The following is a 22290-nucleotide window of genomic DNA, read 5'->3' as shown; positions in this document are numbered from 1 at the left end:
GTTGAAAATGCAATAAAACTAGGGGTCCAGAGACTTTGGTTAGGGCTCAAACAGCTTAAAGTGTAATTGGTGTTTATGTTCCTGATGAAAATACAAAATGATGTGTTGTAGGAATTCAGAGGAGAATAAGATCCCTGTAGGTATGAGTTAGGTATTGAGTTGCTATATACTAAGGTGCTTTGTTTTCAATTATTTAAGATATGGGACTTGATATTGAAGAATAAAGGGAATAGAAATAGGTAGATAGTGGCCAGAAAGTCTCTCAAGGTGGAAAGAATGACACAGGCATGGTAACAGCAATACTATTATGGGGTTTGGTTGGAGTGAGTGTGCTTCAGTCATAGGGAAATAGGAAATAGAAAGGTAGACAGTCCAGATGGTTTTCAGGTACCTGAAGGGCACATTAGGGGATATGGAAGCAACTGGAACTAATCAAGGTTAGGAAGGCCAGGATAAAGGCAGCATTTTAGAAAGATTAAAAGGTTGGCACTGTCTATGGGATAGACTGCAGTGAGGTGGTGGATGGAACCTGTAAATAGATAAAGTAGGAAGCAGCACCAGGTTCACACATGAAAGTCAAGGAAGTAAATTAAGATGGTGGCAGTGGGAAAGGAAATAAAAAAGATATAAAGGAATTATTGATGAAATATAGACACTGATTGGAAGTGGTGGTGGGGGGATAGAATGATGTTTGAATTACAGAACTGAATTAAGGATAATGGCACAATCAATAGCCGGTTCAAAGGGAAGATAGTGAGACCTTTTGAGTTGGATTTGGGAATGGATCATCAGAAAAAAGTTGCTCTCATACAGCAAAATAAGAGTGTGATGTAAAGTTCACTCCTCAGTTCCCTATTTCTAGATGCATTCTCTCCCTAGGAGGGCATATTGGCTCCTGTGGTCTCTACTTGCTTCTCTATTTGGATGGCTCCTAGTCTTATTTTCTCTCGCTTATTGTGTAATCAACTGTCTGCTGAACATTTCCCACTTGGAAACTCTCATCCAAGAGCCCACAAGCCAAATATAGGTTTCCACAGATTGCTGCAAAAGCAGACCCACAGGGACAGTTCCATCAAAACAGGAAATCTGTTACAGCCTTGATTACCTGCATGATTCATGCATTTATAATACAGATAAAATGTGTTTTCAGGAGAAATGAAAAAATATATCCCAGGTCTTCTAAACTCCCTCTGGTCAGAATTCTGGCAGCTTGAGCCACAGTAGGTTCATTTTCAGTACAGAGGAAGGGCAGATTGGGATAAAATGTGGCCATTATGTCCCCGTTTAGCATTTACAACAGTTTTTATTGAGGGAAAAGTCAACATGGGAGATGATCTAAGCTATATGTCTATCCACTCTGTAATTTTTGCAGACATTGAAAAACTGTCTGAAAAGAAGTCAGTTATAACCTAATTCTAAAGGGTAGACATCTCTTCAGACATATCAGTTCAACAGAGTGTTACGGTGGCTCATCACATAGTGTTCTTCTGTGGTGTTTCTTCCCAGTGTGTGATTCTAAATTAGGAGGCCCATTCCTAGCTTTACCAGGACTTTCTTAGGATTTTCTGATTTGGGAATAAATTAGGATTTAATTGCTTACTTTGGGAGGTAGTAGCATATTTTGACAATATACATTTGCTGAAATTGTAAAAAACAAAACAGAGAAGCCCAGGATAGAATTAGATGGTGTATGCAAATGATTTAATTAGCATCACCTGTCATTTTTACTCTATATTATTATATGTTAATGATTATGCAGGGCTTCACATGTGGCTTCTGGCTGCAAATGGTTGAGTTCTTTTTTAGCCTGGCATGGTAAATAGAAGAACACAGTTTGACTGGCTTGTCAAAGAGCAGCATGGTTAATATAGACAGAGTTGGTGTTAGTTTTTCATACTGAATAACATTTTGAAGAAGTGATGTCTACTAAAAATTATCTGCAAGTTAAATGTAATTTTTTTTTAGTATTTTGACATCAGTGCCTGCTTACCAGTGGTAATGTCAGTAACAAAACCTTTTTCAGTTATATTTGAAGAATTGAAAAGAAGTGATTTTAATTAAAACATTTTCTGCTTAGATATGACAAATATGCTTTCTGCAGCATGGAGCTTTTCCTACATTTATGCTTCTAACATTTGTGTTTTTCTTTCTTCAAGTGAGGAATGAAATCTCGCAGAATTAGTTGTACCCTATGCATACTGGAGGAAGCTCACCATGATGTTTTTGTGGATAAAACCTCTCCGGTATCTAGCTGGCTTCAGATGTGGATATTCTTCAGTGCTGGTGATTTTAATATTCCAGACCTTCTTCCAGGCCTCGTAAAGCTGAACATGTACAGGGTAAACGCCCGAATGGTGAGGGGCCACAGCGTAGCCCATGTCCGTTGGAATGCCGTGCTCCTAAGACCAAGCAAATGTTAATTGGAGCGTGTAAAGATTTATCTTGATCCTATTTTTACAGTAAGATTTTCAAATGTACTGCAAATATATATATTTAAATGCATCATTACTTGTGTGGTAAAATTAAAGTGATATAAGTATTAACACCTCTAGACGTCATGAAGCCTGTTAGCCATTTCACCAGTCTTTATGTTGATGCATCTGTGTTTGAGGGGTGGTGAGACAGATCTAGTGATTTTAGTGAATAATTTGAAAGAGCCTCTATTTTGCACATCCTTGTCGTAGCCACCTGTTTTCCTATTGCCCATACGTCAACAAGTTAAATGTTAGACACTTATTACAAACAAAACTAAGCACTTCCCACAAAATAAAACCAATGTTTATTAGAGGAACAGAACACATTCCAAGTTCATTAGGCTGCTGTTAAGATTTTATTTTGTCTGCTCTACAGTTTCTACCAAGTTTTCCACATTTCTGTTGTCCTTTCAGCATGTGGGCCAGCAGTAACAACGTTCCCTGCCTTAGGAGAAGCACACACTTTTGATTGGATAATGTGGTAAAATTCAACAGAGTAATTTTTTTTTGAAGTAGAAGCCCTTATAGTGAAAGTTGAAGGTACTGAAACAGCCAAATATTCTGGGAACTTAGTTGATTTGAAGTCAAGCTCTTGTACATAAAACGACTCCAGTTAAAAAAAAATGGCATAGAGGAAAATTACACAGTAATACAAAATGAAATGTGTCTTTTAGAAATAGAACACCCATGGCTTCAGTAGTTGACAGGTATTTTTTTCTCCAAAATTATTTTTTATTTTTCTGTTTATATTTTTCAATTGCTTGGAAAAAATCTTCAAAAATTCCACTCAAATAGGTTCTTTTAAATTAATGACTGTCTTCATGCCAAATAACAATTTCACATACACAGAATCATAGTATCAGGCTGCTAAATGGTTTAAATTGCAGAAATATGTAGCCAACTGATATGGAAAAAGTTAGAGATATGGTTAGCTTTGTTTTTAAACCTAAATAAGAACAGGAGGGGAAGAAAGTATATGAAGTGCCTGAATGCAGAAAGAAAACAGCTTGCCAATGGTTTGCCATTACCTAAATACTTGTTCAAATTCCTTGATACGGCATAAAAGGCCCTCAAAATTTGGTCCCAACCTACCTATATAGCCTCATCTTCTATCAGCACTCATCGCCCCAATTTCTGATGATTTCCTTCATGTCATTGCTGTATACTGTACACACTGTCTTCCTCAATTGGAATGCCCTTTTCTTATCTTGTAAACTCTGTTTATTGTTCAAAACTCAGTTCCGTCAGCTGTAGTTGAGGATGCCAAAAACGGGAGCCACTATCTTGCTACTGTGAGAAAGAGGATGGGTGGTATTGGAGGTTGAGTGGACCACTCCTGTGTTTCTGAAGGGTGAGAGGTAAAGTTTCATATTCTTCATTTTATTTGCATCATTTGCAGAAATTACCATAACTACATAACCATCATATTTAGAACTCCACTAAAAATTGAATTGAAATATCTCATTGCTTTTTTCTTACTGGTTTTTAAAAACTCAAACTAAAGTAATTTTTTCCCACTAGACATCCCTTATCAACACATAATTTGTGTTCAACTAAAGTGATTGAAGGCTAGGGGTATGGTGATAAAGACCGGATGAAGAAAAATGAATTCATATCACAAACATTAAAAAATGAATTATAGGTTAACAACTTTAAAAAATGTGCTGAAGTAACTTTATTATTTCTGGTGGTTGTTAAATAGTATTCTTTTATTTTAAATTTCAACTTTTAGATACAGGGGGTGCATGTGCAGGTTTGTTACATGGAAATGTTATGTGGTGCTGAGGAGGTTAACAACTTTTTGAAGAGTATGGGAAGAAATACACAATGACAAGAGCTATGTTATAAAATTCAAGTATCTGCAAATTTGTAAGAAATTATGCTGTTCAAAAGCTCAAGGTAGTTTTCAATAACGGTGAGTAGTCAGCTGTGTCTTCAGAACCTACATGGCATGAAAGGATGGCCCAGCATAGCAGAGACATTTCCCTTATTTTGGATTTAAAAATATTTGGCAACCAATGTATATACAGTTTTTACTTTTTTTTCCTAGCTTTAACACTAAAAACTACTGCAATTTTTAATTAATTAATTAATTTATTGAGACGGGATCTCACTGTTTCCCAGGCTGGTGTACAGTGGTGGTGATCATAGCTTACTGCATCCTCGACCTCCTGGGCTCAAGCAATCCTCCCGCAGTAGTTAGGACTACAAATGCACACCAGCACACCTGACTAAATGGGTTTTTTAGTTTCATCTTTTATTTGTGTGCTGGTGCAGTGTGGCATAGTAGCAGAAAACATCGCTTCTGGAATCAGACATATCTGGCTGTTCATGCTCTCATTCACCAACTGCATGGCTTTTGGCAAATGACCTATGAGCTCTAAGCCTTGTTTCCTGTTCTCTAAAATGCTAGTCATAAGGGCATTACCTCAAAGGGGTTCAGAGGTAATTTTGGAAGATAGTTAGTATAGTTCTGGAAACATGATATGCATTTAATGGATTTTTAAAATTATTGTTGTCATTACTACCCTGCCTCTATTGTTTTTAGATGCTATGATCCTACCACTCAAGTATAATGTGGAAATTATGAAACTACTGGGCCACTTATTTTCCACTAAAAGAGACAGACTGTATTTTCTACTTTCACTGTAGATTTTGGGATTCTTTCTCATGAGACTCCTGTGGTGAACTCTGACTTCTACCCCACTACCCCTTCCTAAGCCTGCTTCTCTTCTGATTCCTCCAAATATGCTCAGCCACTGCCGAGTAGTTCCATCTTGTGAGTCATTCAGTTAGTAGGGGGCCGCTTTTAAATTCATTTTAGAAGAAGGCAACATAAATTTGCTCCCAAATTTGCATTCATCACCAGAGAGAACACCTGAAACGTTATTGTATAGAAAAGTTTGGGTTAAGATTGCAGGTAGTGTGATCCGGAAGGCAGAGTATCAGGTTTTAAAAGCTTTAGCCATCATGCTAAATTTTTGGCTGATTACTCTCCTCTGGATTGTTCGATTTGAGATTAAGCACATATTATTTTTTAATCTGCGGCAAAAAGTCTACCTTAAAAGTTAATTCTAATTAGTCTTTTCATTGATCCTTGATTGAAAGTAGCATCTTAGATCTAGGAACTCTGAAATCTGTTAAGATTTTTCTAGTGGAGGACATGGTTCAAAAACACTGAGGAATCTGACTATGTAACTATAAAATGTAAATGAAGTATCTGGAACACAAGTGGAATTAATAGTCTCAATAGTTGAACTCATGATTTCCACATCTCAGCCCTACCAGATATTCTCTTTCTGCAGGGTTTCTCCGTGTCGTTAAATGACACCATCAACCAACAAGTTGCTATGTTGAAAGATAGATAGTTTTGACACCTCCTCTTTCCTCTTTTCTAAATCTAGTCCACTGTCATGTCCTATCAGTACTATCTCTGGTATATATCTGAAATTTAGCTACTTTTCTTCAATTCTGTCATTATCATCACCCTAGTCGAATCTACCATCTTATCCCATTGCCTTTTGGCATAGAATCCCATTCCCTCTCTTACTTCCTTCCAATACATTCCCTGCAAAGTAATATTTAAAAGATACAAATATGATTATGTGACTGTCTACTCAAAATCTTTCCCTGATTTCCCTTTCCACTTAAATTACAAAATTCTTAGCATGATCGCAAGCGCTGCATATGATCCTTGCTTCTTTGTCTAGCCTTATCTTGCGCCACCCTCCATCCTTCACTGAATTTTAGTCACATGGAACTTTCCCTGAAACTCGCCAAGCACTTTTCTACCTCAGCATCTTCCTATATATGGTTTCTTCCCCTGAAATGTTTCTACTCCAAATCTTCACCTGGATAAATCTGAAGGTAATTTATTCTGTCATATCTTCGGAGAAGACTTTACTGACAAGTGCCAATCTAAATGAAGTCGACATTAAAACTTCTCTTAGTAGCTTTCCTTGGTTTTTCATAGTACACAGCACAGTTTGTAAGCATGTATTTTTTTGCATAGAAAAGACATTTATGTAATATCTCTCTTTTTCATTAAACAATAAGCTTCATGAAATTTAGGTTCCATTTTATCCACTGCAATATGCTCAGTGTCTTGCCAATGGCAAGTACTCAGCAAATACTAGTGAAAAAGTATGATCTGATTCTGACTACCTCCTTCTCATTCCAATTTTCACTTTCTCAATTATCTTCATTACACTGCCTGTTCGTCTGAAGAATAAACATATGGTAACTATCAGGGAAATTTTAATATCTATGTAAATAATACTTGAAAGCATTTTTTAGACTGCAGTTAAAAATTACGAGGGCAGAGCAAAATGGCAGAATAGAACCCTATACCATTTGTATGTACCCCCTGCAGGAAGGCCAAATTTTAACAACTATCTGCATACAGAAAAGCACCATCAGAAAAACAAAAAATCAGGTAAGCAATCGCAGTACCTCGTTTTATCTTCATAAAAGTTAATGAAAATGGCATTGAGGAGGGTTGGAGAGACAGTCTTGAATCGCCAATGCCACCTTTCCCCTATCTCCCGGCAGTGGCCATGAAGTACGGAGGGTCTATGTATGTGGGGGAGGGAGAACACAGTGACTGGGGGACTTTACATTGAACTCAGTAGTACCCTGTCATAGCAGAGAGCAAATCCATGCTCTGCTCAGGCTTTGCTCACACATGGAGGGAGCATTTAGACCAGACTTAGCCAAGGGGAAGTTATGCATGTCATCAGTTAGAGCTCGAATTTCTTGTCAAGTCTTGCCACCATGGGCCAACGTGCTCTAAGGTCCTTGGTAAACTTGAAAGACAGTCTAGCACACAAGGACTTCAATTCCTAGGCAACTCCTAGTGCTGGATTGGGATTAGAGCCAGTAGACTAGGGTGGCATGTGACCTAGGGAGACACTAGCCAGAGCAGCTACAGGATTGCTTGCGCCACTCCTCCCCCAATCCCAGGAAGTGCAACTCACAACAATGAAAGTGCGTCCTTCCTTCTGTTTAAGGCGAGGAGAGCAAAGAGTAAAGAGGATGTTGTCTTGCATCTTGGATACCGGCTCAGCCACAGTAGGAGAGGGCACCAGGCAGTCATGAGGCCCCCATTCCAGGCCCTAGCTCCTGGAGAGAATATTTCTTGACATACTCTAGGACAAAAGGGAACCCATTGTCTTGAAGAGAAAGATCCAGTCTTGGAAGGATTTATCACCTGCTGATTAAAGAGCCCTCAGGCCCTGAATAACCATCAGTGATAGCCAGGGAGTATGCTGTGAGCCTTGGGCACTTGGGACGCACTTACTACATGTGTGACCCAGCACATTCCCAGAAGTGGTGACTATGGTGAAAGACTCCTGCTTGAGTAAAGCATAGGGAAAAGTAAAGGGGACTTTGTTTTGCACCTTATGTACCAGCTTGGCCACAGTGGGGTAGAGCAACAAGCAGGCTCTTGGGGTCTCTGAGTCCAGGCCTAGGCTCTTGAACAGCATTTCCAGACCTTCTGTGGGTCAGAGGGGAACCCACTGTGCAGAGGGTGAATCCCAGGCCAGGCAGCATTCACCACAAGCTGACAGAAGAACCCTTGGGCTTAAGTGAAAATTGCCGGTGGCCTGACAGAACCCTGCCAAGGGCTGCTGGTGGTGGTGCTCAGAGGGAGAGGCTCTTCTCCCTGTGGAAAGGGGAAGGAAGAGCAGGAAGTACTTTATAGTATGGTTTTAGTACTAGCTTAGCCATAGTAGAACAGAATGTCAGGCAAATTTCTAATGTTTTTCACTCTAATCCTTGGCTCCCAGACAGCATCTCTGGACCTGCCTGGGGCCTGGAGGAACTTGCCACTCTGAAGGGAAGGACACAAACTTGGCTGGCTTTGCCACCTGCTGATTGTAGTGGCCTAGGGCCTTGAGTGAACATAGGTGGTAGCCAGGTAGTGGTTATAGTGGGCCTTGGACAAGACTCAGTGCTGTGCTGACTGAGTCTTTAGGCCTGACCCAGTGCAGTCCCAGTTATAGCGGCCATAGGGGTGTTTGCATCATCATAATCCCAGTTCCAGGCAGCTCAGCACAGAGAAAGAGACTCTGTTTGTTTGGGAGAAACTAAGGGAAATGAACAAGAATCTCTGCCTATTAATCCAGAGCCTTCTTCTAGATCTTCTCCAAGATCACCAAGATGGTACCTCTACGAGTCTGCAAGGACCACAGTGATGTTGGGCTTGGGAACCAAGCAGCTTCAAATGTCTGAAAAGCCTTTGCAAGGACAAGCACAAACAAGCCCAGACTGCAAAGGCTATAGTAAATACCTAACTATTCTATGCCCAGACACAGATGAACATCTACAAGCATCAGGATGATCCAGGAAAATGACCTCACCAAATGAACTAAATAAGGCATCAGGGACCAATACTGGAGAAATAAGGATGTGTGACCTTTCAGACAGAGAATTCAAAATGGCCATTTTGAGGAAACTCAAAGAAATTCAAGATTAACAGAGATAAGGAATTCAGAATTCTATCAGATTAATTTTACAAAGAGATTGAAATAATGAGAAAGGATCAAGCAGAAATTCTAGAGTTGAAAAATGCAATTGACATACTGAAGAATGCATCAGAGTCACTTAATAGCAGAATTGATCAAGCAGAAGAAAGAATCAGTGAACTTGAAGACAGCCTATTTGAAAATACACAATCATAAGAGACAAAAGAAAAACAAACAAAACAAAACAAAACCAAAACAACATAGCACACCTATAAGATCTAGAAAATAGCCTCCAAAGGGCAAATCTCAGAGATACTGGTTTTAGAGAAGAAGTAGAGAAACAGATAAGGGTAAAAAGTTTATTCAAAGGAATAATAACAGAAAACCTCCCAAACCTGGAGAAAGAGATCAACATTCGAGTACAAGAAGGTTATGGAGCACCAAGCAGATTAACTCAAAGAAGACTAACTCAAGGCGTCTAATAATCAAACTCCCAAGAGTCGAAGACAAAGACAGAATCCTAAATGCAGCAAGAGAAAAGTAACAAATAACATTCAATGGAGCTCCAATACATCTGAAAGCAGACTTTTCAGTGGAAGCCTGACAGGCCAGGAGAGGGTGGCAAGACATGTTTAAAGTGCTGAAGGAAAAGAACTTTTATGCTAGAATAGTATATCTGGTGGAAATATTCTTCAAGCATGAAGGAGAAATAAAGACTTTCCCAGACAAACAAAAGCTGAGGAATTTCATCAACACCAGACCTGTCTTATAAGAAATGCTAAAGGGAGTTTTTCAATCTGAAAGAAAATGATATTAATGAGCAAGAAGAAATTGTCTGAAGGTAAAAATACTGGTACACTGGTAATAGTAGGCACACAGAGAAACACAGACTATGATAACATTGTAATGGTGGTGTGTAAACTACTCTTACCTTAAGTAGAAAGACTAAATGATGAACCAATCAAAAGTAGTAACTACAAAAACTTTTCAAGATATAAGCAGTACAACAAGACATAAGGAACAACAAAAAATTAAAAAGTGAGTTGATGAAATTAAAGTGTAGAGTTTTCTTTCTGTGTTTGTTTATGCAATCAGTGTTAAGTTGTCTTCAGTTTAAAATAATGAGTTACAAGACAGTATTTACTAGTCTCATGATAGCCTCAAATCAAAAAACACAACAGAAACAAGCAAGAAGTTAAAGCACAAGAGAAAATTATCTTCACTGAAAGGAAGACAGGAATGAAGAAAAGAAAAGAGAGAAGACCCCAAAACAACCAGAAAACAAATAACAAAGTGGCAGGAGTAAGTTTCTACATGTAAATAATCACATTAAATATAAGTGAACTAAACTCTCTGATCAAAAGACACAGAGTGGCCAAATGGATGAAAATACAAGACTCTATGATCTGTTGCCCACAAGAAACACACTTCACTTATAAAGATACACATAGACTGAACATAAAGGGATGTAAAAAGATATTCCATGCCAATTGAAACAAAAAATGAACAGGAGTAGTTATCCTTATATCAAACAAAATAGATTTGAAAACAAACACTGTGAGAAGAGACAAAGAAGGTCACTATATAATGATAAAGGAGTCAACCCAGTAATAGTATATAACAATTTAAAATATATATGCACCCAACTCTGGAGCACACAGCTATATAAAAAAATATTATTAGAGCTAAAGAGAGAGATAGACCCCAGTACAATAATAGCTGGAGATTTCAACACTCCACTTTCAACATTGGACAGATGTCCCAGACAGGAACTCAACCAAAAATATTGGACTTAATCAGCACTATACAACAAATGAATCTAATATATATTTATGGAACATTTCAACCAAAGACTACAGAATACACATTCTTTTTCTCAGCACATGGATCATTTTCAAGGATAGATGACATGTTAGGTCATAAAACAAGTATTAAAACATTTACACAAATCTAAACAATATCAAACGTCTTCTCTGACAACAATGGAATAAAACTAGAAATCAACAAGAGGAATTTTGGAAACTATACAAACTCAATGGAAATTAAACAATATGCTCTTGAATGATCAGTGGGTCAATGAAAAAATTAAGATGGAAATTGAAAAACTTTCTGGAAAAGAAATGATAATGGAAACATAACATACCAAAACCTATGGGATACAGCAAAAACAGCACTAAGAGGAAAGTTTATACCTGTAAGTGCCTACATCAAAAAAGAAAAAAACCTTCAAATAAATAATCTAACAATGCATCTTAAAGAACTAGAAAAGCAAGTGCAAACTGAACCCAAAAATAATAGGAGAAAAGAAATAATAAAGATCAAAGCAGAAGTAAACGAAATTGAAATGAAGAAAACAATACAAAAAAGTCAATGAAACAAAAAGGATTTTTCTAAGATAAACAAAATCAGCAAACCATTAGCCAGATTAACAAAGAAAAAAAAGGATGAGGACCCAAATAAATAAAATCAGATATGAAAAAGGAAACACTACAATTGATACTGCCAAAATTCAAAGGATCAGTAGTGGCTACTATCAGCAACTATATGCCAACAAATTGGAAAATTTACAGGAAATGAATAAATTCTTTGGCACATACAACCTACCAAAATTGAACCATGAAGAAATCCAAAACTTGAAAAGACCAATAATAAGTAATAAGATTGAAGACATAATAAAACGTCTCCCAGTAAAGAAACACCTAGGACTTGATGGCTACACTGCTGATTTCTACCAAACATTTAAAGAAGAACTAACAGCAATCCTACTGAAACTATTCCAAAATATAGAGGAAGAGGGAATACTTCTAAGCTCATTCTATGAGGCCAGTATTATCCTGATACCGAAACCAGATAAAGACACATCAAAAAAAGAAAACTACAGGCCAACATCTGTGATGAATCCTGATGCAAAAATTCTCAATAAAATTCTAACAATCCAAATCCAACAATACATTAAAAAGATCGTTTATCATGACCAAGTGAGACTTGTCCTTGGGATGTGAGGATGGTTCAATATACACCAATCAATATGATACATCATATCAACAGAATGAAGGACAAAAATCATACAATCATTTCAATTCATGCTGAAAAAGCATTTGATAAAATTGAACATCCCTTCATGATAAAAAGCCCTCAACAAACTTGGTATAGAAGGTACATACCTCACCATAATAAAATCCATCTATGACAGACCCAAAGCTGGTGTCATACTGAATCGGGAAAAACTGAAAGGCTTTCCTCTAAGATCTGGAAGACAACAAGGATGCCCACTGTCACCACTGTTATTCAACATAGCACTGGAAGTCCTAGCTAGAGCAATCAGAAAAGAGAAAGAAATGAAGGGCATTCAAGCTGGAAAAGAAACAGTTAAATTATCCTTGTTTCCGAATGATATAATCTTATATTTGGAAAAACCTAAAGACTCCACCAAAAAACTATTAGAACTGATAAACAAATTCAGTAAAATTCAAGATACAAGATCAACATACAAAAGCCAGTAGCATTTCTATATGCCAATGGTGAACAATGTAAAAAACAAGTCAAAATGTAATCTCATTTATAGTAGCCACAAATAAAATTAACTACCTAGGAATTAACCAAAAAGTGAAAGATCTCTACAATGAAAACTATAAAACACTGATGAAAGACATTAAAGAGTACACCAAAAAAATAAAAAGATATTCTATGTTCATGGATGAGAAGAATCAATATTGTTAAAATGTCCATACTAAACAAAGCAATCTACAGATTCAATGAAATCTTTATCAAAATGCCAATGATATTTTTCACAAAATATACAATATAATCCAAAAATTTATATGGAACCACAGAAGATCCAGAATAGCCAAAGCTATCCTGAACAAAAAGAACAAAATTGGAAGAATCACATTACCTGATCTCACGTTATACTAAGGAGTTATGGTAACCAAAACAGCATGCTACTGGCATATAGGCAGATACATAGACCAATGGAATAGAACAAAGAACCCAGCAACAAATTAATACACCTACAGTGAACTCATTTTTGACAAAAGTGCCAAGAACATACATTGGAGAAAGGACAATCTCTTCAACAAATGGTGCTTGAAAAATTAGATTTCCATATGCAGAAAAATTAAGCTGAACCCCTGTCTATCACCATACACAAAAATCAAATCAATATATTAAAGACTTAAACATAAGACCTCAAACTATGAAACTACTATAAGAAAACATGGGGGAAACTCTCCAAGACATTGGTCTTGGCAAAAATTTCTTGGGTAATACCCCACAAGCACAGTCAACCAACAAAAAATGGACAGATGGGATCACATCGAGTTAAAATGCTTCTACACAGCAAACAAAACATTCAACAAAGTGAAGAGACAACCCACAGAATGGGAGAAAATATTTGCAAACTCCCCATCTGACAAGAGATTAATAACCAGAATATATAAGAAACTCAAACAACTCTATAGTAAAAAATCTCATAATCTGAATAACTAATGGACAAAGGGCTTGAATAGACATTTCTCAAAAGAATACATACAAATGGCAAACAGGCATATGAAAAGGTGCTCAACATCACTGATCATCAGAGAAATGCAAATCAAAACTATAATGAGATGTCATCTCACCCCAGTTAAAATGGCTTTTCTCCAAAAAGACAGGCAACAACAAATGCTGGAGAGATGTGGAGAAAAGAAAACCATTATACGCTGTTGGTGGGAATGTAAATTAGTACAACCACTATGGAGAACAGTTTGGAGATTTCTCAAAAAACTAAAATTAGAACTACCATATGATCCAGCAATCCCACTGCTGAGTATATACCCAAAAGAAAGGAAATCAGTGTATCAAAGAGATATCTGCACTCTCATGTTCGTTGCAGCACTGTTTACAATAGCCAGGATTTGGAAGCAACCAGTGTTTATTAACAGATGAATAGATAAAGAAAGTGAGGTATATTATGAGGTATATATATATACACATACATACAGTATAATAGTACACAATGGTGTACTATTCAGCCATAAAAAAGAATGGGATTCAGTTACCTGCAACAATATAGATGGAACTGGAGGTCATTATGTTAAGTGAAATAACCAAGACACAGAAAGACAAACATCACATGTTCTCACTTATTTGTGGTATATAAAACTCGAAACAATTGAACACATGGAGATAGAGAGTAGAAGGATGGCTACCAGAAACTGGGTAGGATAGTAGATGTTGCAGGGGAGGTGGGCATGATTAATGAGCACAAAATATAATTAGAAAGCATGAATAATACGTACTATTTGATAGCACAACAGGATGATTATAGTCAAAATTATATAATTATTTGAATTTGTGAAGCATTTTCAAGCTTCTAATGACGATTTGTTTTCCTAAGGTGACACTGATGGGCTACACCACAATTCAGCTTATAAGAACCTGTGGAACCTCTGGCACCTGCGGAAGGAGTCCTGTAGTAGCCGCAATCACTGGAAGAAAGTAAGAAATGGTATGGCTGTTGGCAAAGTGGCCCAGTATATGTAAAGTTGCTATTCAAAGGAAGCTGACTGTCTTCTTAGCCTACAACAAAATAAGGCAAGTCAGGATCATTAGATTAGGGAATTTAGATTTGGTACTACATGCAAAGATTATTAAATATTAGACTATGTTCCTGTGATAAATGATAATATTTCTGGTATGGTTTGAAATGAAAAATCTTGAAAGAATTAATTACCTTAAGCACAGGAATCTGATTTTTCATTTTCTAAAAAATTGTAAAATAAAGGGGTTGTACAAGTAGTCACTAAAGTCCAGGTTTATAATTCTGTGTTTCTTTGACATAATCTTTGTGGTTTTAGAAATGATTTTATATTCAGATGCTAAATACGAATGTACTATTTTTAATCCATGAACAAACTTAAACTCCCATATACAATTTTCTTTCTACATACTTAAGGATGGAATAATTTCCTAAAATATGATAGACACAGTTACATAAATTTGGTTAATATTTATAGATTTGACCACTAACTATTTCTCTAGTTTTCTTACATGGTGCTCCTTGATTTATAATATAAGTTTTGGTTTGCTGGGTGGTATGTGAAAAAATTTCTGTGATGACAATGTTGTTTTTAGTAGATTTGTTTTAAGGGTTCAAGAATCATCCCCTGTTGGCAGCTATTGTATTAATAAAGAATTGTCTGGTCTTCCTTATCCCTGATTCCTGGGAGATAACTCCTAACTCTGTGGAATTTCCTGAGTGATAGAAATGTCTTTGTTATTTATGGTGAGACCCTGAAATTATATTTGAGTTTATGCTAACAAGATGACTCAGGATGAAGGTTAGTCATGCCAGGAAGTCCCACCATGTAATTAGAGAATGAAAGCTTTGAGCCAGGTGATATCAGCCTGATCTTAGGGTAGGCGAGAGGAGTTGGAAATTGAGTTCAATCACGTGGCCAATAATACAATCAAACATGCCTATATAATGAAACCCTCATAAAAAAATCTGGAACTTGAGGTTTAGGTGAGTCTCTCTGGGTAGTGATATTCCTATGGATCCAGAAACCCGAGGAAGGAGATATTCTTTGTCTCACAAGATAGCAAAAAATATGGCTATAAAATAAAAGTAACAAAAGTCTTTGAATAAAAGTGTTAAAGGTGTTAATAATGAGATCTTGTAAAACTGAATGGCATTATAGCAACTTACAAAACAGAAGTGTCACCTTATCACTCTGGAGTTACTCATCTCCGGGAAAGAGATGAGTGTATGGTGTTTAATTTAGTATACAGTGAGAAAAGAGTCTTATTCTTTCAATATCTCAAAATAGCCAAACCCATGACAATGAAATTATCCTTGTACCAGGAATCCTAGGGATAGAGAGTAGGATAGTATCATGAAGAGAGTACAGATTTAGGAGAACACAGATTTGAGTCCCGGGCTCAATCTCAGTGCTTCTCTTCATTGGTCCCAGGACCCTGGCAGGTTATGCAAATTCACTGTGCCTCAATTCCCTCATTTGCCAAGTAAGGGTAATAAAACTAATGATCTCACAGAGTTGTCCAGCATGAAGGATATAAACAAAGTTATTGGTCAAATGCCATTTCATTTTCTTTTATTTAGTTAACAGTATTCTTTATTTGGGGGAAACAAAAACAAGCAAAACAAAAAAACCAAGGTAAACTAAGACTCCTCTCACCATTACTTCCATTCTCAAACAATTCAGAGTGCTTATTTCAGAGCAGACATTCCTCAAAGAAGATACATTGTCATTATCAATCATGTCTAAAAACAAAGTCTTACTAAACAATATACATTTCTTCTATTATACATATTAGATATTACATATAAAGTGGGAGGGAAGGAATACCTCTGGTGTACCATAAATTTGATAGAGCTGTAGAAATAACATAAGCAAAAACCCCTTCTTAACACCACATATTCCTCTTTAAGTATTATCCCAAGTTAGCAGCTAAATTATTTCAAGAAATGGAATGACATTTTGTAAGCCAAACGTAGTAAGAAATTCCAGTAACAAAAGTTAAGCTAAAAATGTAGTACCAATACTGAAAAAGGGCTATAAAAGGTAGCATACTTGGCTTTAATTTTCATTTTCACTTGTAACCTTTAAGAAAAGAAATATTTGGGGGAGAGTGAGAGATTTTCTCCCAGTCTTCCCTAACAATTATAACGTTTATTTCAAGTACATTTTCATTTAACTGAGCATGTTGTTTTCCTCTCTTAGAGTTCCCTCCAGAATTTTTGAAGTGTTGTCATATCTTTGTTGAGTGTCTCATAAGTAAACATAGCACTAAAGGATGCGCTTTTGTGAGAATACTCAAAAGAATCATGTAAACACTTGTACTTTGCACAGCCCAGGTTGGTATTTTTGAATTGCTGGGGTGTATTCAAGTAAACACAAGAAAAGGTTTATAGAAATGTAAAAAAAATGAATTTATGAAGCCTTACTTTTTATGCTGTAGCAAAATAACTGAAAAGAAAATTATCTGGATTCATAATGGAGGAATTGAAAGTTTTGTTTAATTCAGCTGTCTCAGAGTTTGAAGTTTATGTGGACCTTTGGGGTCTTTGAGAGGTAAGAAAGCTATAAATAATCCAGGACAGCCTCAAATTCTCAGAGTACTTGCACACACATTTAATCTCTCTGAAAATATGCAAGGTTGATTAGGAATCTTGAAGTCTACATAGTACCAATTTTAAGTGAAGTTTAATATTTCTGAAAGCATAAAAAGTTGATATTGATTTTTGTTATAACCACCGTATACTCTCTGGTATTTATAAAAGCCACCAGGACAGTAATGCTTGCAGCACTGAGATCGCAAACACAAGAAACTACATAAATCCTATAGACAGCTCTTTAGGAGAAAAACATTGTAAAAAGTCAGACTGTATTCTGAATTTGTGTAAAAATATAATTCCTTAAAGAAGTAATAACATTTTGATTATGAGATCTGTGTAACAGTAATAACAGTATCAATGGCATGGCTACTTGTTAATTTTACAAACCATGGTTGTTACATGGGCTTTGGAATTAGACAGACCTGGGATAAAACCCTTTCTCCAGCTTTCACTGAAAAATTTATATAAGCTCTCTAAGCCTTGCTTTCTTCATTTTCAATACGAGAATAAGCAACCTCACAGGTGGTTGGGAGAATTAACCGAGGATGTATGGAAAGCCCTAAGCGCAATGTCTGGTAAATATTTTGGGGCTCAACAATTTATCTTCCTACATTTCCTTAAGAGAGTCAAGAATCTTTCTCACTGAACCGTAAGGTTCTGTTTCATGCAGCGGAAACAGAATCACAGAATTTCAAGTTTCACGTTTCCTGATCTGAGCAAAAATTAAAGGAAAAAAAACGGGAAATTGGGGAGGCTAGTTTGGAGGCTGCTGCAATAATCTAGGTGTGGGCTGAAAATTTGGAAGTGAAGTAGAGATGGAAAATTTTGAGAAGGAGCAGGAGCTGGTACAAAAGAAAAAAAAAACTGAAAGAAATTGTTAAATGCGTGGGAACATGGAGTGGGAGACACAAAAATGCCAAAGCGGAGCCAAGGTTAGCACTCATGTGAAATTGACTCTTACTTCTTCTGCCATCACTTCCATCTCTGCCATGTTTATAACCACCTCTCAGAATGCAAGTGCCCCCTCCATCTTAAGTAAATGAAAGGCGTAAAAGGAAAGAGCAGTGAAAATTCGGGAGCAGCAGGAATGGATCTGGAAATAGACCTCCCCCACCCTCATACCCACATCTGACTCCAGCTCACTAGTATGAGTTTCTAGGAGAATTCATAAAGGCTGTTAGTTCATTTTGTGTCCACGTAAATTTGGACAGTAAGGCACTATTTTCATGCAGTACATGTGCTAAATTTATCTTTCTTTTTATGAAATCGTTTAAGTTACCAGATAAATGTGTTGAAGATGAAATCTAGTATTTCTGTTAGAGGAAAAAGGAAAAGGAATTGAGGAATTCTTTCTACAATGTCTATCTTGTTAGAGAGTATGGAGTCTTCCCATAGGATGGAAAAGAAGGTAATCTGGACAGGATTTTACAAAGAAAAGAATTCCAATCAAAACCACTTTCAAAAGTTCAAATGATATATCCAAATGAGAATACATTTTGCACTACTGTAGATATGGGTAAGAGGGGGTATCCTCATGTAGGTGAAATACAGAACTTCTAAAGAAAAAGCAGCAGTTCACATTTGCAAAAAGTTTAAAGAGATACACACAGATAGAAAAGTGGGAGGCTTAAACCCTGATGTTATTTTTGACCTGTTATTCTCTTATGCTTCCTCATCATCCATCTGATTAAAACCTTATTGAATCTATGTCAGAAATACTTTTCACATCTCACTTCTTTATGATCCTGCTTCCACTGGTTTAGTTAAAGCTGGGTTTTATTTCCTATTCTTTGGTTAATTTATTAGTAATCCAGTATGTCTACTTACATCCAATTTTCCCCGCTTGTCTTCATCCTAAACACTCCTTCTCTAATGTTCTGTGATTCTGCCACCTATGTGGAGGTGCTAGAACTTAGGAGTAGATGACAGTGTTATCTTGGAGTTCAAGATACTTAAAATATATAATTCTAAAAATAATTAGATATGATGTTTCAATTTAGAAAAACAGATTTTAAACTATTCTGGTGAAAAAATAGATGTGAAACAATTGCTAGAAATATACCAAGGAAACACAGCCAAAGGATATGTATTGCTCTACCACAAATCTCTAACCATATTAATATGTTCAACAATACTAATAACTTGAAGATGCAAAAGTCATACTTGTAAAATATAGGGATTACACAAAGCTAGGAAAGATATAAACCATTTTAAATAACAGAGTCAGTCTTTAGCAGGAGGTTGATATACTAAAACACTGAACATATAACAAATATGGAATATTAAAGGGACAATTGTAATTCCAAGGCTAGCATTTAGTTTAAAAAATCAACTGGATAAAAATAAGTACTTGAAGGTTTAATAAACGGCTCATGGACAGAGGGTCGGGCAGACACAGGTGTGATATGATGGTGTAAAAATGTAATGTGATCTTTGGCTACATTAATAGAAGTAAAGTGCACATGAAAGAAAAAATATTTTACCATTTTCTGCTTTGATAACACCACATCAGTGGACAATAATGTTCAGATTGGGGGATATAAGAATGACAAATTAGAAATTGTATGAATATGACAGCTGGGATGATGAGGGGCTTTGAAAACCTGTGGAATTGCTTCAAGATACATAACCGGGAGAAAGCATCATGCCTCTTTATTTTCTGTATTTCTGATGCTTTGATATCTGGGACTTGCTGACCCTGGAGAGATTGCTGTTCTCAGGCTAGTCAATTCCAAGAGATAGCAAACACCACCCTGAGAGCACTCTCAAATGTAAATCAAGCAATTCAGAGCTCCTACCCTCCTCTGCTTCCTTTATCAGACTCTCATATGTTGAGCAACTATCTCTTTGATCTAATCACCCCAGAGCCAAGTATTAGATGACTAAAGACAGCTCTTACACCTCAGAGCATACTGAAATTATTCAAAGTAGCCAATCCTGAGCCTGCTTACCCTGCCTTGCCTTACCTTTCCCGCAGAAACCACAGTAAAGGCTCTTGCCCACATTTCCCCCCTGCTCCCTCTGCCTCCTGAGCAACCCTGGTGCTTCCCCTTGTGGCCCTGCATCCATGGCACACTCCCTCTCTTGGTAACTGTGAATAACAAACTAATCTTTTCAATGGCAGTCATCTCCTGATCTACTGGACTCATCATACCTGTATAATAATAAAAAACCTACGTTTTAATACAGTAATGATAGAATCTTAAGAGCTAGAAGAAATGTTTACTTTTATTTTTATTTAGCAAACATTTACTACCTACTAGATGTCAAGCACCATTCTCTATACATAACTTATCTAGATTAGAAGAACTCTACTTCTTAAATCTATATGACTTCCATACCTTTCCTTATAAATATACTGATTCTAGTCTCTTCTAAATCTTAAGACTGACTGATTATCTTCTGGAATGATAACGAAAAATATCTACCAACCAGCATGCCATGCCACTGACCAATCAGAACTGCTGCCAGCTGGACAGCTGGAGATCGGTACTGGAGACTCTTTCTGGGCCAGGCCCCTTTAGTTCCTGAGTAATGGGGGAGATTTGGGACACCTTGGGGAAGAATCTGATGTGGTAGCAGGATAGGGGTAAAGTATTGTCACATTTCAATATTGTAATAACTGGCATGGCCATACCAGTACTCTTAGTTGAATAGTAGCCCTGATAATATATCCCTTAGTCTTCTCTTTTACCTTTTGCCGTCTTGAATTTTCTTCAGCTGTTCATTTTATGAGGTAAATTATAGACTTCATCATATTGGTCAATTTGCTCTGAACAATAGCCAATGACTTTCTAAACTGTGCTGCTTGAATTACTCTAAAGTGGCCTACCAGCTGAGTGGACTCTTTGCAACCTGACTGGAATTCTCTATTAGGACACCTAGAATTATACTTGGTGTTCAATGTCAATAAAAGGAAAATCTCATATGCCTTTTTATAAAGTGCATCACTGAAATAAAAGTGGTAGTATTCATTCATTCTCTAGCTGGCAAGCAAACTAGTTAAAAGATCATCATATATTCCTTAAGCCAGCAAGTCTTTCAATATATTTTAAATTACATTTTGATACTATAATCTTTATTTCCATATTGGAAAAGTTAACATGCTCACTAATCTAAAAAGTTTTATAATTGACAATAGACATTCCAGCTAATGTAAATTAACAGGTTCTGCTGCACTTGGAAAAGAGAGGCAAAAAGGACACCATTTAAAAGAATGATGATGATACAATTAGAAGTTCAATCTTCAGTAAGATTTTATGTTATCAGGAACATTGTTCTACTACTACTACTTTTAATAGTATTGTCTATAAAAGCATTAAGTATCATCTGATATTGGCAGAGCTCTATGATAGAAATATCTATTAACTATTTTATCATTAAAAATTTAACCACCACCATTTTCCAAAATTTAGATACAGTTCTTCAATTGAGAGTATATACTATTGAAGACTTTTTTGAGGTTTAAATAGAATACTATTTTACCTTTCTAATGATATGTTATTCTATTTTACACACTGTACAGTTGATATTTTAAATTTTGTGGTAGGTCATTATTAATGATACATTTAATCTTTGTCTCAGAATTTGTACCTTTCAAAAAAAAAATCCCCTGTTGAAATTGCAGTTTAACCCCTGAATTATCCTATATTTGGTAACTAAAAATTTTTCCATTCAACCTCTAAAGCTGCATTTCCTGATGGGTGTAATCATCAAATGCAAGTTTGCTTAAAGGATTTACTTGACCTTTCATAATAAACTGTTAAGAGCTTTCAAAGACAAATTAAAATAGACATCAAATTTGTTTGTGAGTCAGATGTGTCCACATTGTGCAAAAGGATAATAGATAAGATGTATTTGTTAAAACTCAATGAAAATAGCAGGTATGTGGCTGTAAATGATGATAGCAAAGGCCGAAACCCAAAAGTTTTAGATCACAGTCTCGGAAATTCTCTTAGCTGGAAGGGTACTTTAAATGTCCTCTAACGCAATTACCCATTTGAATATTGCATCCATGACCTCCATTCTTGTTTGAACACCTATTTGCTCCCAAGACAGCCCACTGCTTCTTTGCATGTTTTTTCACTTTCTTCATTGAGAAATACCAACACTCATTTTAAAATCAAGAGCCTCCAAGCTGGTGGAGAAGAGCAGGATATAATCCAATTTAGAAATGCCATATTAGCACAGGTTAAACATTTGCTTGTTCCATCTAGTGAGTTGAAGTAGA

At 36.4% G+C, this 22290-nt stretch overlaps 1 protein-coding gene across 4 annotated transcripts in view; it reads right to left on the bottom strand.

The window, feature by feature from the left end:
* NDST3 (N-deacetylase and N-sulfotransferase 3) overlaps nt 1-22290 on the bottom strand; it is a 227282-nt gene that overhangs the window by 118677 nt on the left and 86315 nt on the right. For all 4 annotated transcript variants that reach the window (XM_055384171.2, XM_019024960.4, XM_055384170.2 and 1 more), the window contains exon 5: nt 2214-2399. In XM_055384171.2, the coding sequence (XP_055240146.2) occupies nt 2214-2399 (186 nt within the window). The remainder of the gene's footprint in view (nt 1-2213; nt 2400-22290) is intronic.

The sequence above is a fragment of the Gorilla gorilla genome, chromosome 3 (genome assembly GCF_029281585.2).
Source record: "Gorilla gorilla gorilla isolate KB3781 chromosome 3, NHGRI_mGorGor1-v2.1_pri, whole genome shotgun sequence".
NCBI classification, from domain to species: Eukaryota; Metazoa; Chordata; class Mammalia; order Primates; family Hominidae; genus Gorilla; species Gorilla gorilla.
Note: the sequence above shows the minus strand (reverse complement) of the source record. Positions and strands in the feature narration are given on the sequence as shown.